General features: G+C 39.2%; 1 protein-coding gene across 3 annotated transcripts in view; it reads right to left on the bottom strand.

Moving 5' to 3' along the window:
* LOC107805661 (protein tesmin/TSO1-like CXC 5) overlaps nucleotides 1–21,346 on the bottom strand; it is a 31,736-nt gene that overhangs the window by 5,999 nt on the left and 4,391 nt on the right. For 2 of the 3 annotated variants that reach the window (XM_075221644.1, XM_075221643.1), the window contains exons 3-7: nucleotides 15,658–15,835; nucleotides 8,806–9,162; nucleotides 8,410–8,513; nucleotides 8,241–8,335; nucleotides 1,630–2,013 (exon numbers count right to left, since the gene is read on the bottom strand). In XM_075221644.1, the coding sequence (XP_075077745.1) occupies nucleotides 1,630–2,013; nucleotides 8,241–8,335; nucleotides 8,410–8,513; nucleotides 8,806–9,162; nucleotides 15,658–15,835 (1,118 nt within the window). Of the gene's footprint in view, nucleotides 1–1,629; nucleotides 2,014–8,240; nucleotides 8,336–8,409; nucleotides 8,514–8,805; nucleotides 9,163–14,852; nucleotides 15,160–15,657; nucleotides 15,836–21,346 lie in introns of those variants that run through there. The other variant, XM_075221645.1, reaches the window with a different exon arrangement.

Here is a 21,346-nt window from a genome sequence, read left to right as displayed (position 1 = left end):
ACTATGATACTTGAGATGTTTTGGGGGTGACGCACGTGCTAGGTGACGGGCGTGTGTGCGTACACCGGGGTGTTCATAATCCGGGTAGACTTTAGGCTACTATAAGACTTGGTCGCTTTCATGCCTCTATATCCGTGTTTTCTCTATTTGTATGATCATTTGAGTTATGACTCATGTTAGAAATCATGTCTATGCTATAAACTTATTTGTTTGAGACATAATAGGGTTGATCTTGTTATTTTGAGCTGTTTGCCTTAATTGTAGTCATATTCTCGGTCATAATTCTTCATCCACATGTATCTCAGTCTCTGTACATTATTTGTTTGTCATATCGCGTATTGTTGTTGCCTTCTATATGTGATACTGTTTGGGCTAAGTTCTATGAGATGTGAGCCATTGAGTCTTGAGCGGTTGATGACTGATGTGGGCCATAGAACCGTGTGGTGGGTTATGCTGGATCGGATTACACGCTGCAACGGATTGATATTGATTATTGATTAGCGCTTGGGCCAGGATCCGCCCCTCCGGAGTCTGATATTACAATGAGCGCAGGCACAGTGATATATATGTGCTTTGGTGTGGGGCATTTGTGTCAAACACCCGTACAGTGCTAAGTGATTGAGTGTGTGATAGTGAGGGGCATTTGTGCCAGGCACCTTGAGTGTGCTGAGAGTGAGTCTACTTAATGATTTCACTGTGATGTTATTGACTTGACATGTAGGCATAGAGATATATTTTCCTCATGCTAGTTGGTAAATGAAATGTCTTATCTATTGTTGAAAGTTTGGAAAAATCACAATTTCCTCGATAATCTCATATTTTAGAAATTTTGGTGAAAGAATGGGATTTGAATGTTATACTTGGAAAGCATGTCTAATTTTCTGTAATTGTGAACGAGCTGAACATGATATCTTCTGAGTTATTTACTTTTACTGTTTCATTATATTATAAGTTGTTATTGATTATTGGTGTTGAACACTGACTTTCTTTTGAGTCTGTCACTGCTTTTAGCCCGAGGTTAGATTTGTTACTTATTGAGTACATGGGGTCGGTTGTACTCATACTACACTCTGCACTCTATGTGTAGATCCAGGTAGTTCGGGGCGTGGCGATTGTTAGAGGTTTGCATCGGATTCAGCTTGTGGAGACTATGAGGTAGCTGCTATGCCGTTTGCAGACCTTGAAGTTCTCGTTTGTTTATTTATGTTATCACTATTCTATCATTCAGACAGTTGATCGAGGATTTGGCTATGTATTTTGAGATTTTGTAGTGCTCATGTACTCGTTGACGCCAGATCATTGGGATGATTGTAGTTGTGTTATTGTTATTTTTCTCAGATATGTTATGATATTACTGTTGTTGAGATTATTAAGCTTCTGCTAATTTAGTTATTGTTATTGCAGAAGGATTGGCTTGCCTAGCAAGACATATTAGGCGCCATCACGGCTCCGGTGGGAGTTTGGGTCGTGACAATTGAGAAGCTTTCTTGTTGTATTATTCTAAGGGCATATATTCATTGATAGGAATTTTAGGGCTTATTATTGGTTTCATTGATTCAGATGCATTTGGCAAGTGCTATCAATAAATGGAGTAGAATCAGATTTTCAGACAGAAGATTAGAAACATACCTTTTAATTCTCCTAAAGTGATCAGCTTTTTAAGGCAATCACGCGTTCGCGTCAATACGATCTTCTCCAGTTCTGGGTAGACTTCTTTCATGCCCTGCCCATGAGGAAGTTGGGAAGATGTATTATTGCTAAGGCTTGTTGGGTCATTAGGGGGAGCAGCAGCCGCAGTAAAAATCGTATTCTGTTCATCGCACATGAGTGCTAATGTTCCCGGAGACATTGGCCTTTCTTTTGGTACATTAGCACTATCCAAACTAGACTCATCCATATTCTCGGCCCGGACTGCATTTGAACAATCATCAGGTATAACCTTCTCAATACCTGATGAAGGGTAAGAAGCTTCACTGTGGCACTTCGCTTGTTTTAGTGAAGCATCTCTTTCATCTGAAAGCATTCCAACACATAATCAATTAAAACATTATGTATAGTGGAAATGTCAGCTAAAACCAAGCAATCACATGGAAAAACCATCAGATAATAGATGCTAAATCTCTCCATGGTGAAAAAAAGAAAAAGAAATCCTGCATAATTGTCCAAAAGATAATTTATCATGATATGGTCCTCTATCTGGTAAAAGAGATAAAACAATTTTTTTTCTTTTTAATAAATCTTTTTTTCCATATCAGACTAATTTGTAAACGAATTTAGATCTTAAATTAGCTATCATCTAAACCAGAAGCGCTGTACCAGCTTATGCATAAGTACCTACCCGAGTTAGTCATCCTCCACTCAGGATCTTGCATTAAACTGTTGAAATAGATGGCCTGACTTTCTTGCTCTGGTAAGGAGCATTCTGGTTTACTTTTAATGGTATACTCAAGCACATAGATGAAATTTCCATTTATTCCTAATTTGGCAAACTTCTAAAGTAATTCTGATCTTATCTATACTCCCTAAATAGGAAAAGGCAGATAAAATTTTCATATACGATATATGCATCTCAACAAAAAAATGCAGTTTTATTAACTTTTATTTATTGTTATTTTGTAATAAAGAAATTGTAGATAATCTTATCTCTCACTGTAGATGAGCATTGCTCAAGAATGCACCTACAGTTCTTGTACAAATGCTCTTAACTTCCAAGCTCATGAATGGTCTGTTACTCCAAAATTAGGAGCATGGACTTTAACAGCAACATCACCCGGGGACATCTCCTCCCATTCTGTTTGTGGCACATTTGGCTAACCAGAAATAGCAACATGTTCAATAACAAAAAAGAGGCTATCTATTAAGAACACCATTGCTGAGGCAGTGGAATTTCTCCTTGTTGCCAAGACAACCTTTCAACCGCTACTAAGCAGACCATCAATGTTAAATGGGAACCCCCACACAAGGGTTCCTATAAGCTCAACACTGATGGCTCTAGCTTAACAAATCCAGGCGGTATAGGAGGGGTTTTTAGAAATAGTAATGGTGACTAGAGCTATCAAATTTGGCCCAAGCCCAACTGACCCGCCCAACCTGCCCAAGGTTGGGCTAGTCATTGATCCGCCCATTTATTGAACTCAGCTCATCTTGACCCAGTCCATTTAAAGTTAGCTTGATTTTTAGCCCAAATTGATCCATGAGTAACTTTGCCAAAATATCTTTAAAATAATTCTTTTTTGTTTGATATGTTATATATGACCATATCAAAAGAAAAAAAGTCTTATTTAGTAATTATACAATTCATAAGAAAACAACACATATTAATTAAAACTTAGTAAGAATTGGGCGGGTTGGGCTATGACCCAAATTTAAGTTCATCTTGACTTAGCCTATCTCAACCCAAGTAACTTTTGGACGGAGCCAATGACCCGCCCATTTATTGACTCAGTTTATTTTGACCTGCCCAAAATCGGCTCAACCTGCCCATTTGATACCCTTAGTGGTGACTAGGTAATGGGCTTCATGAAAGACCTAGCACGCACCACTAACTCTCGATCAGAATTACTAGCACGATTGCAGGGGTTGCAGTTGGCTGTGGATAACAATTTCACTCCCCTTGAAGTGGCTATTGACTCAGCGGAGGTAATACACGCGATTAACAGAGGAAACCTTCATTATAACTCCGTAATTTCTGCATGCAGGTTATTGCTAGCAAGGTTGGGGAATCCGACCGTAAGCCACCGAGAATCAACTAGAGTGGCAAACATCCTAGCTAAGGGGCCAGGAAGCAGGTTTTGGACAGCACCACCATTTTGGTAGTTCTTCTAGTGTTTGCAAATGAAGCACTATTGGCTCCAGGAACTACTTTTTTTAGAAACATTTCGGAATGTAATAGCTTAAATCTTGCAGTAGACTATTCTCTCTTTGTATGCAACAACGCTCCCCAAACTCATATTTTATTATATATATATATATATATATATATATATATAGGGTCTTGCTAACATACTACATGAAGGTAGTATGTTAGCAAGATACCCATTTTCTCTTTACCTAAAATATCTCTAGTAGCCTATTGGAACACATTAATATAGGAGGCTTTTTGGTCTTTTCACGAATAACACTGAACCCAACACATCTCATACCCATTTTCCCGTCCCTCTCGTTGAGATTTGTCCTCTCTCTTCTCCTACTCTTTTTCCCATTTTCTCTATTCCCAGATTCATCTTCAATATCAAGTAAAGGATACCATGGCCATAATCTCTAATATATAATTAAAAATGTCTTTCAATTTTGATACCCCGATCTATTAGATTAAACTTATTTCTTGTCTTGCATTTTGTTTTAGATATTCCAAGGCAGTCTTGGGAAGAAGAGATACACTACAACATTAATGGAGTTACACATATAATCAACTCTTTTGCTTTGAGGAGTATATCATGTGTGTTTTGGAACTTGTCCACTAGCGAGATTATCAAGCTCCTTTTTCTTACTGAAAAAATTATGTTTTTTTTCTTACTGAAAGTGGGTTTAGTTTTTATTTTTAGTTTCAGCAGAGCTTCTTGTGGAGGAGTTAAAGATTATATATTGTGTGCATAGTTTTATTTACCAAGAAATTTATGCTCTTGAGTTGAAATAATATTGGTTTAATGGTTGGAAGAATATCAGTTTAAAGACACAATTTACAATCCATCAAGAAGGAATTGAAGCTAAGAAAATGGGTTGAAATCTGCAAAGGGAGAGCTTGCAGACAAAGAAAACTAAAGTTGGATCCTTTTACTTGGAGAAACACGAGTGTAAAAGGGAAGAACAAAATTGGATAACCGAAAAGACAAAAGAACCCCTTTAACTCAGTTGTTGCTAGTATGTTATTAAGGATATTTTAGGTAAAGAGGAAATGGGTATCTTGCTAACATACTACCTTCATGTAGTATGTTAGCAAGACCCATATATATATATATATATATATATATATATATATATATATATAAGTGTAACAAAGCTAGTATTCAATAATAAGACTCTTACATTAGTTCTGTTTGACAGACTTAAATAATATCAATGAATTTGTTATGTTTGGCAGACTTGAACAATATCGACGAATTTGTTTCTTTTTTCTAGTTTCACACCTTACAAATTTTTAATAGTATTGATGGATTGATTTGGTATTAAACTCTTGGCAGAATACATCAACAGCCCCACAAACTTACCAAAAATTTTCATTTAGACACCTTATCCAAGGGCCTGACCCATTGAAAATCTGATCTAACTAGGGAGGAATTAGATAAAGGACTCATCCGTATGCCATTTATATCTACAAAAGAGCAGTTGGCCGGTGTTTTAACAAAAGGACTGCCAAACAATGTATTTCAAGACCTGATAAGCAAGCTAGGAATGGAAGATATTCATTCACCAGCTTGAGCGGGAATGTTGAATGATAGAGGATTTCCTGAAGATGTTCTCCATATCAAGATCTGATCCTCTAAGATTTAGGGATAATTGTTGTAATCTAGAATATCAGATTTCTTATAATTTTTGTGTATTTTACATGATTCTATATAATCCCAGATTTTATCGGATTTAGGTAATTGTGCTTCTCAAACCTTTTTGTATATAAAGCCATGTACATGACATTGAAAGATATGAATGAGATTATTCAAGTGTCTTACTCTTTCCACAATTAATACTAGTAGTGACTGGCATCAACTTCTCAAATTCCTCCATGACTGCATGTACATGTTCCAAATAAGTAGATATATTTAATTTATTCTTATTTAAGTTAGTCAAAGGAGAAATCACATCACAAAAATGAAATGTCATTAGTTATAATGAAAAAAAATTGGATATTGGACCTAACTCAACCCGAAAAGCTAGCTCATGAAATGAGAATCGCCGAAGACCATATAAGAAGCCTAATACTTAATCCCACAACCGATGTGGGAAACTCAACCCCCCCCCCCCACCCCCCGCGCCTAGGACTAGACATCTGGAGTGTGGACAATATAACATGTGGACCTAATATCAGGTAAACTAAGAATTGGGATGGATCTGGCTCTGATACCATGATAAGATATGAACTTTTGGCCAACTCAACCTCAAAAGTTAACTCATGTGGTGAGGATTGCCCAAAACCTAGCCTAATATTTAATCCTACAGCCAATGTGGGAAACTCAACATATAAAAGTGGGCTTTTCCATATTTGGAATGGAGAAAACAAAGCCTACAACTTTGAATCAATAGATCGCTACAAGTGACTACATAATTGAGCATCAACATTCTCTCATAATGCTCGAGTCTTCTCATCAATCTCGGTGACCCTTTTAGTGAAGTGATCTTAGACACCTCAGACTCTTGCACCGTAACTCAACAAAGGAAGCCCAAGTTAAATAGTTTAAAGTCCCAATTAACGGTTCTGAAGTAATCATAAGACTTGAATTTCCGAATCCTATGTTGTTGGAACCAAAGGATCCAAACACATCAAACTTGAAAGACATGGTTGAATTGAGAGTTCTAATCAAACAAATTAGTAACTAGGAGGAAATCGATAACAATTCTTCCAGAGAAGTCATTGGGAAGTGGCTGGAATACAGTAGGTAGCCTGAAGATGGTCAAAAAATCACTAGAAAATTCTGAAGGTCAAGAAGAGGCCTCTGGCAAAGATGGATCTCAAAAACCAGTGGTCAGAATTGGCTATAAACTAGATGGGTCAGGTCGGGATGGAATCTCAACAACCAGTGGTCGGAATTGGCTAGAAACTAGATGGTTCAGGTCGGGATGGAATCTCAACAACCAGTGGTCGGAATTGCATAGAAACTAGATGGGTCAGGTCGGGATGACCAAGTGACCCCAAGGAACAATGACTATGATGGAGATGGTTGGAAAGTGCTTTACGTGCTTGGCGCATGGTCTTAACATGGCGCCAGAGATCTTACTCTTGCTAGTGTGTGGCAACATATGAGCAGTCAGCTAGTTTATAGGCTTTGGCCACCAGAAGGTCCCTAACCCCGTGACAGTGTTGGTTTTCGCACAACACTCACGAAATAGATAGTTGACGCAAACAGCCGTGAAAGTCACCGGAAAAAATGTGCATTGACTAGCTTTTCCTTTTCCAGACATGTCGCTGGTGACTCCATAGTGAGAAATTTCTCACCAGGCTATCATACCACGTGGGAAATAAAGACACAGGAGAAAAGATTATGGAGATGTATGAAAACAACTGTCTTATGTTGAGCCCTTTATCCACACTTTACGTAGTAGATAATCATGTTTTCCCAATGTTGCGACACTAACATTAAGCATAACTATACACACTTTAACTATGTACATTAACTATCTAACAAGTATATAAGGTAGATCTCCCTAATCTCTAGATCACTTTCAGCAACATGTCTACGGTACCCCCGAACTTAAGTCTCCCTCCTTTAGTCTGCTCTTGTGCCCATTCTTCCTGTCTTTTCCATTCTCTTTTTTTTTAATTTTTGTCCTTCCATTCATTTTTTTAAAATTTTTGTCCTCTTCCTACTTGGTTCTGTTCAGAAGAAAATAGATGGGAAAGAAAATGAACCAGGACAGGGAAAAAATAGAGAGAAGAAGTCTTTGACATGATGGAAACTACTCTAGTACCCTGTCCGAAGGCCATATTAAGGTGATCCCTACGCATCCTAAATCCCCACACAAGAAAAGAAGAAAAGTAGCGGAAAAAAAAACAGAAATAAAACCAGCAGCTTCTTTTAATCCTCAGTAATGGATAAAAAGCATTAAACACGTAAATGAATCTCAAATAGCTGTCCATGCCACACATATGACCCATTTAGCTAAGGTTTCCATAGTTCTAAAGTTTGATATTTTCAGTTTGGGTGAATGTTTTTACTTGATCTCAATTTAGTTCAGAGGCAGAAAAGTATTATCTAAGCTAAACATTATCACCCCATTTAAGCTATTACCTAGTATTAGATTCAGAGAAAAATTAAAGGTACTGCTTCTGCTACTTAGGTCATAGATCCCAGGTATTAAGAAGGAAAAAGGCATAATTAAAGTAATAAACAAATATAGACAGAAGAAACTTCAGTGATGATTCAAGAAAAGACTTAAAAACAATTGTAAGTACAACCCATGGCAAAATCATCAAAACGATCTTAAACTAAACAAGCTAGAAAGTCAATACAATGAAAGATATACTTAAAGTATTGGTGATACAAGTAGATGTGAATGAAGCCATGTTCTTAATAAACATCAAAGTATACCTGCAAGCATCCTGCCCGCTTCCCATGCATAGTCAACTAAAACAGAGCAAAGCTCCTTGATATCATGTGGGTGGATTAGGTCTGCTAACAGGGACCTACAACAATGAGGCAACAATTAGTCTGCTGAAGGAGCAGTGGGTGTTAATTTCTCAAGGGTAGTTAGCAGTACCGGTAGGTAAACTTTGAAGGACCTAATGCTGCAGCATTACCAACGCGAGGACCAGGAATAGAAGACAGCGGAGATGGTGGAACTGAAGCTTTGATTTGGCTTTCCTGTATGGTATGATTTGAGTTCACTAATCAACTATTATCACAAAATATTAAGCCAGAGCTACAGCAAGTTGTTTCTCCTGCTTATTAGATAGCATAGAAACACTGATAAATAATCACAAAATCAAGTAAAACAATTTCTTGTTGTTCATTACAAATTCCATGTCTTATAATGAAACCTATGACCTTTAATTCTACTATATTATTATCAGAACAGACCCCATGCCAGAATATGCAGATGACATGCACAATTGAGAAACACGTCAAGTTGAATTGGATAACAGTTATTGTTTACCTGTTGAAGTTGACCGAGCCTATGAACAGGGTCTTTAATCATTGACCCAAAGAACAGCTCCTGAGCCTTTCTTTTCTTGTTCACTGGAGGAGATCCATAACCAGAGGATCCAATGGCACCAGTTATAGCAGCATTTGCTGCTTGCTGGAGATATGCCATGTTGTTGGCATGATCTCCATGGAAAAGAGCCTGCCTCTCTTGGCTTCCTTCAAAATTTTTGCAGTCCATGCATTTACAATTTTCAGAGCAAAGAATGTTGGCTTGGAAGCACTCACAGTACTTCTTAAGGCAGCCTGATTTCTTGCAGTGGCAGCCTTTATTATGCTTTGGCAGTACTAAGCCATCCCCAGCTTCCTCCTGCATAGATTGAAGATCAGCTCTAAGCTGTCATAGAGGACAGAGACATGCAAGTTTTTTCAGTACAGCAACAAATTACAGTTGCTGTTTGTAATCCATTACAAGCAAACGCATCAAGATCCGTCTCTTCAGAAACTTCTTGCATGCAATAATTCTAGATAATCCACAAAATTATAGAAAAGAAAAGAAAAATCACTTAGGTCATCTTGGAAATCAACATTATCACAAAAATGAAAAGCTAAAAAATTAGGACTAATAACACAAAGCAAGAAGCATAAAGTGAAACGAGAAGAACAATACTGCCGTAATGCCTGAAACTAGGAGAAAACTCTAGTCATCAAAAATAAATATTATTACTTTGATGACTCAAATTCATTTGCTTCTGTTAGACAAATACCCATTGCACGTGCAATTAACCAAGTTCACTTTGATTCTTAGATTGACGAGTTTGGAGACTGATATTTGACTTAATTTCACAAAGTTTAGAGAATAACAGGAGGCCTTATCTAACTACGATTGAAATACAAGGAAAAACAATTTTCTTTGTTCATTCCGCTTTTTATCCTTGACCAAGGTGCCAACAAAAAAGTACTCCCTCCGTTTCAATTTAAATGATGTAGTTTGACTTCCCAAAAAGTTAAAGAAAAAAAAAAGAAGAATTTTGAAATATGTGGTCCTAAAAGCTTAAGGGACAATGTTTTGTGGGGCCATGATATTTGTGTGGCTATAAAAGCTTCTCATTAAGAGTAAAGTGTTTAAAATGAAAAGTTTAAACTTAAATTGTTTCTAAATATAAAAATATGTCATTTTTTTTAGAACGGACTAATAAGGAAAGTATGTCATTTAAATTGAAACAGAAGGAGTAACATTTTTCACATGGTGGGCGTTGAGGGATACAATACTGAAAGGATAATGGAGATGAAATGGATCTTTGGGCGCATTGCAAGATCACAAATCAGCTTCGAAGTCTTGCATTATCGTTATTTAATATTTCTTGGGTCCTACTAAAGTCTGTGGGAAAAGCAGTTATGAGCTCGAATGTTAAGAAGATTGGCAAAGAGAGAAGGGAATTTGGAGAACCACACCATCATGCACTTTTTGGATTATCTGGAACAAAAGAAACAGGATAATTTTCCAAATCATGAAAAGGATGTAAAGAGTTTAAGAAAATAGTTTTATTTCAGTGAGGAAGCACGGGAGAAAATATGTTATTGATATTGGATGTTCAATACAATACAAGAGGTCCTTATTTATAGCTATACTATACAAGGATATACTACTCCTATTCCAATGTGGGACAAGACTACACTATATACATAGTTGTAAACTAACACTCCCCCTCAAGCCGGTGCATACAAATCATATGTACCGAGCTTGTTACATATATAACCAATACGAGGACTAGTGAGAGACTTGGTAAAAATATCTGCAAGTTGATCATTCGACCTCACAAACTTTGTAGCAATCTCTCCTGAAAGTATCTTTTCTCTGACGAAGTGACAATCAATCTCAATGTGTTTAGTTCTCTCATGGAACACCGGATTTGATGCAATATGAAGGGCAGCTTGATTATCGCACACAAGTTCCATCCGACGGATTTCACCAAATTTCAACTCCTTGAGCAATTGTTTGGTCCAGACTAGCTCACATGTTGCCATAGCCATTGCTCGATATTTTGCTTCTGCACTAGATCGAGCGACTACATTCTGTTTCTTGCTCTTCCAGGACACCAAATTGCCTCCTACTAAAACACAATATCCAGACGTAGAACGTCTATCAGAAGGTGATCCTGCCCAATCAGCATCTGAGTATCCAACGATCTGCTCATGACCTCGATCCTCAAACAGTAACCCTTTGCCTGGAGCCGATTTTATATACCGAATAATGCGGACAACTGCATCCCAATGACTATCACAGGGAGAATTCATAAACTGACTTACAACACTCACAGGATAAGAAATGTCGGGTCTAGTCACTGTGAGATAATTTAATTTTCCAACCAGCCGCTTATAGCTTGCAGGATCGCTAAACGGCTCCCCCTGTCCTGGCATAAGTTTAGAATTCGGATCCATCGGAGTGTCAACAGGTCTGCAACCTATCATCCATGTCTTCTCAAGAATGTCTAAAGCATATTTTCTTTGAGAAATAACAATACCTGAGCTAAACTGGGCAACCTCAATACGTAGAAAGTACTTCAATCTGCCTAGATCCTTAGTTTGGAAGTGCTGGAAAAGATGCTGCTTCAGATTGGTAATACCATCCTGATCATTGCCAGTAATAACAATATCATCAACATAGACTACCAGATAAATACAGAGACTTGAAGCAGAGTGCCGACAAAGCACAGAGTGATCAGCTTCACTACGAGTCATGCCAAACTCCTGGATAACCGTGCTGAACTTACCAAACCAGGCTCGAGGAGACTGCTTTAGACCATAAAGTAACCGACGCAAGCGACATACAAGGCCACGAGACTCCCTCTGAGCAACAAAACCAGGTGGTTGCTCCATATAAACCTCATCCTCAAGATCACCTTGAAGAAAGGCATTCTTAATGTCCAGCTGATAGAGGGGCCAATGACGAACCGCAGCCATGGATAGAAAAAGGCGAACTGAAGCCACTTTAGCCACGGGAGAGAAGGTATCACTGTAATTGAGCCCAAATATCTGAGTATATCCTTTGGCAACAAGACGGGCCTTAAGTCGATCAATCTGGCCATCGGGACCAACTTTGACTGCATAAACCCAACGACATCCAACAGTAGATTTACCTGAGGGAAGAGGAACAAGCTCCCAAGTACCACTTGTATGTAAAGCAGACATCTCGTCACTCATAGCATGTCGCCATCCTGGATGAGACAACGCTTCACCTGTAGACTTAGGGATCGAAACCGAGGACAAAAAAGATATAAAAGCATAATGGGGAGATGACAGACGATGATAACTCAAACCGACATAATGAGGATTAGGGTTAAGTGTGGTTCGTATACCTTTCCGAAGTGCAATCGGTGTACTAGGAGCAGGGTCCGCCTCAAGAGCAGGTGCAGGACGAGAACCAGTTGGGCCTGATGTAGGGCGCGAACGACGATGATAAGTCAAGAGTGTGGCTGGGGAACTAGGAGGAACAACACTAGACTCCTCAACGGTTGGTATAGATGAAACCTTTGTGGTCGAAGGTGGATGAGGAGCTATAGTAAACTCCTCAAAGGTCGGTATAGGTAAGACCTCAGATATATCATGGTGGTCAGCAGAAGTAAAGAAAGGTTTAGACTCAAAAAATGTGACGTCAGCTGACATAAGGTACCTACGAAACAACAATATCCCTTCTTAACACGAGAATAACCAAGGAAGACACTTGAGAGCACGAGGAGCTAACTTATCTTTCCCAGGGGCTAAGTTATGAACAAAACACATGCTCCCAAAAACACGGGGTGGAAGAGAGTATAAGGGTGACTGGGGAAACAATACTGAATGCGGAATCTGATCTTTGATGGGAGATGAAGGCATCTGATTAATCAAATAACAAGTTGTGAGAACTGCATCGCCCCAAAAATGCAACGGAACACGAGATTCAGTTAGAAGTGTGCGAGCAGTCTCAATAAGGTACCTATTCTTTCTCTCAGCAACCCCATTTTGCTGAGGGGTATAAGGACAAGATGTCTGATGAATAATTCCTTGAGAAGTCGTAAACTGCTGAAATTGAGAAGATAAATATTCTAAGGCATTATCACTGGGAAAAATGCGAATAGAAACACCAAATTGGTTTTTGATTTCAGCACAGAAACTCTGGAATATAGAAAATAACTCAGAACGATCTTTCATTAAGAAAAGCCAAGTACATCTTGAATAATCATCAATGAAACTAACAAAATAACGAAATCCCAAGGTTGAACTGACTCTACTAGGACCCCATATATCAAAACGAACTAAGGAGAAGGCAGACTCTGCATGACTCTCAACACTACGCGAAAAGGAGGCTCGGGTATGTTTCCCAAGCTAACACGACTCACAATCTAATGTGGACAAACTAGATAAATTAGGTACCATCTTTTGAAGTTTGGATAAACTCGGATGTCCTAAACTTCCGTGGATTAGATCTGGAGGATCTGTAACTAGACATGTTGTGGAAGGACTGAGTGAGTTAAGGTAGTAAAGGCCTTCTGATTCACGTCTTGTACCAATTGGTTGTCCCGTACTGCAGTCCTGCATAATAAAATAATCGTCAATAAAATATATACCACAATGGAGGGCACGAGTCAAACGACTAACAGATGCAAGACTAAAAGGACAACCAGGGACATAAAGAACGGAATCTAGGGTGATAGAAGACAAGGGATTAGCTTGTCCAACTCCTTTTGCCTTAGTTTGACATCATTGGCTAAAGTAACAGTGGGAAGAGACTGTGAATATACAATATTTGACAAAAGTGATATATTACCAGAGATGTGATCAGAAGCGCCTGAGTCCATGACCCATGGGCCAAGAGTGCTAGACTGGGAAACACAAGCAAAAGAATTACCAGTAACAGAAGTATCAGTCTGAGCAACTGAGGCTACTTGTGGAGATGTCTGCTTACTTGCTCGATACTGAAGGAGCTCATTATATTCTTCTTTAGATAAAGAAAATCCTTGGTTACCTGGAGTCTCGGTCTGAGCAATGTAAGCATTTTTGGGTGGACGACCATGTAAGGAATAACACATTTCACGAGTGTGTCCAAGTTTGTGACAATAAGAACACTTGGGTCTAGATCTTCCAAAACGACCTCCTCCTCGTCTATGCTCCATAGTTTGAGATGCCCGAACATCCATTGTCTGGGATGCAAGAACAGAGGAATCAAGTATCTGTGATGAGATCACTGGTGGACTTGGTGCTGCAGCAAGGCGGAGTAATCGAGAGAATAATTCATCAACTGTCGGGACAGACGGACTAGCCAAAATCTGGTCGCGTACTGAATCAAGATCATTAGGAAGTCCAGCGAGGGTAAGAACGAGAAACATCTTCTGTCGCTGCTCTTGTTGTTTTTCAACACTAGCAGAAACTGGCATCAACTTCTCAAATTCCTTCATGACTGCATGTACTTAACCCAAGTAAATAGCCATATCTAATTCGTGCTTCTTTAAGTTTGTCATCCGCGATATCACATCATAGAAGCTGAGATATGTCATTAGTGTATAAGGTGCGTGCCTTTGCCCAAACCAAATATCATGTCTGGAATGGACGAAACAAGGGCATCAACTTGGAATCAATAGATCGCCACAAGATGCTACATAACTGAGCATCGATTTTTGTCCAAAGTGCTATTTCCTTTTCATCTCCTTCGCTAGACTGTTTGATTAGATGATCTTGAACACCTTGGCCTCTACACCACAACTCGACAGATGAAGCCCAAGCTAAGTAGTTTGAACCTCCCATTAAAGGTTCCGAGGTAATAATAACATTAGATCTTCCAGAACTCATGTTTCTAGACCCAAAATCATCAAATCCCAAAGACATTGTTACAAATTATTACCAAATAAGAGAAAGAATCAACTGTAATCCATTGAAACAGAGTAAGGAAACACATAAACAGAATAATGAAATATTGTAGCAGCCGAAATCTTACTGTAGCTGTCGGAATAGTACTGTAGTAGCCGGAAAAAACTCAAAGTGGTCGGAATGAAATGAAAACAGTAGAGGTAGGATCGGAATTACCAGGCGACCCAACTGTTCTGAAGGAAATTTTTCAAAAAATGGCCGGAAGTGGTCGTATGCGTCGGCGCGTGAGCTTCTGGTGGCGCGTGGAGGCGCGTGAGGAGGCTGCTGCCGGAGATTTTCACTGGGGTTTGGTCGCCGGACAGTGACTACTCTTGTGGTAGTGTTGGATTTTGCACAACACTGACAGAGATAAAGCAGACGCAAACAGCCTTGAAAAAGTCGCCAGAAAAAGACTTCCGGTGACTGATTTCTCTTCCCGGAGTCGCTGGAATTTATGCGTTGCGATAAATCTCTCACAATTGCTCTGATACCATGTGAGAAAGCACGGGAGAAAATATGTTATTGATATTGGATGTTCAATACAATACAAGAGGTCCTTATTTATAGTTATATTATACAAGGACATACTACTCCTATTCCAATGTGGGACAAGACTAAACTATATACATAGCTGTAAACTAACAATTTCATTTACTCTTTTGGTGTAAAGAAAACATTTCTGCATGTATAGATGACCAGGATAGCTTGATAGATATTTCTGGTTAAACCAGTTACATAACTTTCATATAGTATTGCACCATTTCAGTTTGTTACTAAGACCAGAACTTTATTTACCCAACCCACCACACCCCAAAAAAATAAAATTGAAACAGTTCCACAGACAAGAAACTATACATCAACCAGAACCATATACCAAAGATACTTTCAGACCTCATACAGAATTAAAATAAGGATAATTTCATCAGTGCTTCAGATTTTAATGATGCATCATCCATGAATTTGCTTAAATTTAAAAGAATACCCTATTTTCTCGAACTCCATGTGGACTGCTGGCAATTTTAGGCCTGAATGCATGCGGATTACGCTCTAAAGTAGCTTCAACTGCCTCTCGCCTAGCAGGCTCATTTTCGACATTATTATGACAATTGGCACAGTTGCACCCATCACAGTATATGCCAGAGGCAAAGCATTCACAATACCTGACCCAAAATTTAACAAATAATATATAGAAGCAATCAAAGATAATCACAATGCATATGTAATGGTAGCTAGGATTTCAATTCATGCAAACATTTTCAGCAAAAGATCTTGACAACGGTTGAGCAGCTGAAGGGAAAAAGAAGGAAAAACTGTGCTGCCAAAAGCAAAGAACGAAAACAGATAATTACCTAACAAAAGTAGTAGTCATCCTGAAGACACTTAACCATCCCTAAAGAAGAAAAAACCTGCATATCCCCTAATATCATCGTGTAAAACTGGGATCTCAAAAAGGAAAAGGCTAAGAAGCAATGGCAAACAGGAATATATTGAGACCTCTGTGAGAAAGCACGGGAGAAAAATATATTTTACTGATGTACTCTATTAAGTGTTTACAATAGCCCTATTTATAACTATATACAATACATATTTTGCTCCTATTCTATGTAGGACTAGGGTTATTTACATAACTATCTAACACTCCCCCTCAAACCGGTTTATATAAATCATATGTACCGAGATATGTAACTAATACGAGGACCATGGAGGGACTTGGTGAAAATATCTACAAGCTGATCATTCGACTTCACAAACTTTGTAGCAATATCTCCTCAGAGTATCTTTTCTCTGACGAAGTGACAGTCAATCTCAATGTGTTTAGTTCTCTCATGGAACACCGGATTTGATGCAATATGAAGGGCACCTTGATTATCACACACAAGTTCCATTTTGCTTATTTCACCAAATTTCAACTCCTTGAGCAAATGTAGCTCACACGTTGCCACAGACATTGCTCGATATTTTGCTTCTGCATTAGACCAAGCAACCACATTATGTTTCTTGCTCTTCCAATACACTAAATTACCCCCTACTAAAACACAATATCAAGAAGTAGAACGTCTATTAGAAGGTGATCCTACCCAGTCAGCATCTGAGTATCCAACAATTTGCTCATGGCCTCGATCTTCAAACAATAACTATATGTCTGGAGCTGATTTTATATATCGAAGAATGCGGACAACTGCATCCCAATGAGTATCATAGGAAGAATCCATAAACTGACTCACCACACTCACAGGAAAGGAAATGCCAGGTCTAGTCACTGTGAGGTAATTTAATTTACCAACCAACCGCCTATATCTTGCAGGATCGCTAAGCGACTCCCCTTGTCCTGGCAGAAGTTTAGAATTCGGATCCATATGAGTGTCGACAGGTCTACAACCTGCCATTCCTGTCTCCTCAAGAATGTCTAAGGCATACTTCCGCTGTGAGATCACAATACTTGAGCTAGACTGAACGACCTCAATACCCAGAAAATACTTTAATCTGCCCAGTTCCTTAGTCTGAAAGTGCTGAAAGAGATGTTGATTCAACTTAGTAATACCATCCTGATCATTGCCGGTAATAGCAATATCATCAACATAAACCACCAGATAAATACAGAGATTTGAAGCGGAATACCGATAAAACACAGAGTGATCAGCTTCACTACGAGTCATGCCAAACTCCTGAATAACTGTGTTGAACTTACCAAACCAGGCTCGAGTAGACTGCTTTAGACCATAGAGGGACCGGCGCAACCGACATGCAAGGCCACTAGACTTCCCCTGAGCAACAAAACCAGGTGGTTAGTCCATATAAACCTCATCCTCAAGGTCACCATGAAGAAAAACATTCTTAATGTCCAACTGATAGAGGGGCCAATGGCGAACAGCAGCCATGGATAGAAAAAGGCGGACTGATGCTATTTTAGCCACGGGAGAGAAAGTATCACTGTAATCGAGCCCAAATATTGAGTATACCCTTTCGCAACAAGACGAGCCTTAAGTCGATCAACCTGGCCATCTAGACCAACTTTGATTGCATACACCCAACGACCACCAACAGTAGATTTACCCGAAGTAAGAGAAACAAGCTCCCAAGTACCACTCGTATGTAAAACAGACATCTCGTCAACCATAGTCTGTTGCCATCCTGGATGAGACAGTACTTCACCTGTAGACTTAGGGATGAAAACGGAGGACAAAGATGATACAAATGCATAATGGGGTGATGATAGACGATGGTAACTTAAACCGACCTAATGAGGATTAGGATTAAGTGTGGATTGTATACCTTTCCGTAGTGCAATCGGTGACTAAGAGGAGACAGGTCTGCAGTATTAGCAGCGTCAGGTGCAAGAAGTGAATCAGCTGGGCCTGATGCTGGGCGCGGACGACGATGATAAGTCAGCAGTGGTGGAGCTGTAGAAGGTTGAACTAAACTAGGTGGTGGAACTGGAGCTATAGGTAGTGGAGCTGGAGCTGGAACTGGAACTGTAGGTGGTGGAGATGGAGTTGTAGAGGAAGATGAATGGGAGATAATGACTGAATCTCCAAAAGATGGAACTGGTAGCACTTCAGAAATATCCAAGTGATTACCTGGACCTGTGAAGTATGATTGGGTTTCAAAGAAAGTAACATCAGCAGACATGAGGTACCATTGGAGGTCAGGTGAATAGCATCAATATCCCTTTTGCGTTCTCGAGTAACCTACAAATACGCACTTAAGAGCACGAGGAGCTAACTTATCTTTTCCTGGAGTAAGGTTATGAACAAAACGTGCTCCCAAAGACACGGGGTGGAAGAGAGAAAAAAGGTGAGTTGGGAAACAAAACAGAGAATGGAACTTGATTCTGGATAGCTGAGGATGGCATACGATTAATAAGATGGCAAGATGTAAACACTGCATCCCCCAAAAAACGCAACGGAACATGAGATTGTATGAGTAGGGTACGAGCAGTTTCAATAAGATGTCTATTCTTTCTTTCAGCTACCCCATTTTGTTGGGATATGTACAGACAAGATGTTTGATGAATAATCCCATGAGAGTTCATAAACTGCCGAAATGGGGAAGACAAATACTCTAGGGCATTATCACTACGAATATGCGGATAGAAACCCCAAATTGATTTTGAATTTTGCGTGGAATGTTTGGAAAATAGAAAACAACTCAGATCGATTTTTCATCAAAAATATCCTAGTGCACCTGGAATAATCATCAACGAAACTGACAAAGTAGCGAAATCCCAAGGTAGAACTGACCCGGCTAGGACCCCAAACATCTGAATGGACTAAAGTGAAAGGTGACTCTGCTCGATTATCAGGACGCCGAGGCAAATGAGAGCGAGTATGCTTACCGAGCTGACATGACTCACACTTTAAAGTGGACAAGTGAGATAAATCAGGTACCATTTTCTGAAGTTTTGACAAACTAGGATGACCTAACCGTTTATGTAATAAATCTAGTAAATCAGCAACAGGACAAGTTGTTGAAGGAAGACAAGATGTGAGTCCGTGTGGTTTTGCAAATAAGGTAATAAAGTCCATTTGATTCACGCTCGGTACCAATGATCCGCCCCGTACTGCGTTCCTGTATAAAAACAAGGTCATCAAGAAATAAAACAGAGCATTTAAGTGATTTGGCTAAGCGACTAACGGCTATGAGATTAAAAGGACTACCAGGGACATAAAGAACTAAATCTAAAGATAAGCAAGGAAGTGGACTTGCTTGACAGATTCCAGTTGCCACAGTTTGAGACTCGTTGGCCATTGTGACTGTTGGAAGAGATTGAGAACATGAAGTAGTTGTGAAAAGAGATTTGTTACCAGAAATATGATCAGATGCACTTGAATCAATGACCCAAAACTCGGATGTTGAAGATTGGGAGACACAAATCACACTACTACCTGTTTGAAGAACGGAAGCTATCTCTGAATATGTCTTTCTACTAAAGGAACTCAATATAATCCGGTAGAGAAACCATCCAACTATTCATATTATTGGATCCCATTTTGCTACAACCAATTTCTCAAATTCTTAACTAAAAGTTGTATGGTTTGGATTGAAGAGAGGTCAAGCACCACTATAGCTCCCAGAAATTGTGGCTTGCTAGAAAAAGGAACTAGCCGCCGAAACAGTCACCGGAAACTTCAAATAGATCACCGGGAAAAAAAAGGTCGTCGAAATTAGGTGTAAACAGGCTGGGTAGGGTCGGAATTGCCTTGTGAACAATCTGTCATGAAGAATCTCGGCCAAAAACGGCCGGAGAAGCACGTACGCGCCGGCGCGTGGGACAGGCACGCCGGGCGGAGTCACAGATCTGACCAGCGCGTGGAGGCGCGTGAGCTGTCTGTTGCCGGAGAATCTGAGTGGGGTTTGGTCGCTGGAGTTTTCTGAGTCTAATGGTGGTGTTGGTTTGTGCACAACACTCACCAAACGTGAGATGACGCAAATCAGTCACTTAGGTCACCGGAAAATTGCACGGTGACTAAGTTCTTTCTTCCCGAATGTCGTTGGAATGACGCACAACGATCTTTCCTCACTGATGCTCTAATACCATGTGAGAAAGCGGAGAAAAATATATTTTATTGATGTACTCTATAAAGTGTTTACAATAACCATATTTATAACTATATACAATACATATTCTACACTTATTCTATGTGGGACTAGGGTTATTTACATAACTATCTAACAACCTCTATTTATCAGAATCAGCAACAGGTAGCTTCTGTTTTATGCCTGCTGAATGATTTGATTGCGACAACGGACAGGTGGAGAAGGATTATACAAAACCACTGAAAAGATACAACTTGTGATGTTTATGTCCTTCAATGGTGAAAGAAAATAATGTTTGGATACCGTCAATGTAGTCATAGGAGCTCATATCGCTAATCCAAGGGTAGGCTTGTAAGAGTTAATACACAGCAGAACTCCTCATGAAACTTCAAATAAGATGAACTAGATCAATTTTCAATCCAAGTCCTTCCAACATGGAGGACCAGAATAAGTGAACATGAATAATCCATTCAAAATAACAATTTAAATATGGAATATCACTTCAAAGAACACTATCAATTACACGGAATTGATTATCAAATTCCATGTGATGGATTTGTATTCATTTGTTACAAGAGAATGCTAATCCATGTCAATTTAAAAGCGTGAGTAACTACGCAATTATTGATCCCAAAGCAAGCAATTCCTTATCTATAAACCCCGCCACCATGCACATGCACACATAGATAAATACAAAGACTATAAAATCAGTCCTTACTATGATGGAGAAGAAAATAATGTGCAGAGACTGCTGCAAATGCAAATCTACTGCGCTTGAGCATTTCACCAAATTAGCTATACAAGACATCTAATCAAATTGGTCGAGAGTTGATTGGTAGGATTGATTATATCTCACAATCAATCACCCTCCAGCACCATATCTCACGATCATTCATCCTTCAGCAAAATTACCAAAGAAATCTTCAATCAAAATTTTCTAGAATTTCTTAAAATGTAGTAAATTATTAAGTTCTTGGTTGAAAATAATCAGACCAGATAGAGAATGCAAGTAGCACACATAGAGGACAAATTAGAGAAGGTTACATAAAAGTCATAGATTCCAATGGACTGGTTTACAGGTATGACCTTATGATGGTTAAAGGTGCTAAAAAGGGACAAGATAGACCTAAAAT

The sequence above is a fragment of the Nicotiana tabacum genome, chromosome 9, assembly GCF_000715075.1.
Source record: "Nicotiana tabacum cultivar K326 chromosome 9, ASM71507v2, whole genome shotgun sequence".
In the NCBI taxonomy this organism is placed as follows: Eukaryota; Viridiplantae; Streptophyta; class Magnoliopsida; order Solanales; family Solanaceae; genus Nicotiana; species Nicotiana tabacum.
This window is presented reverse-complemented; position numbering and strand designations above follow the sequence as displayed.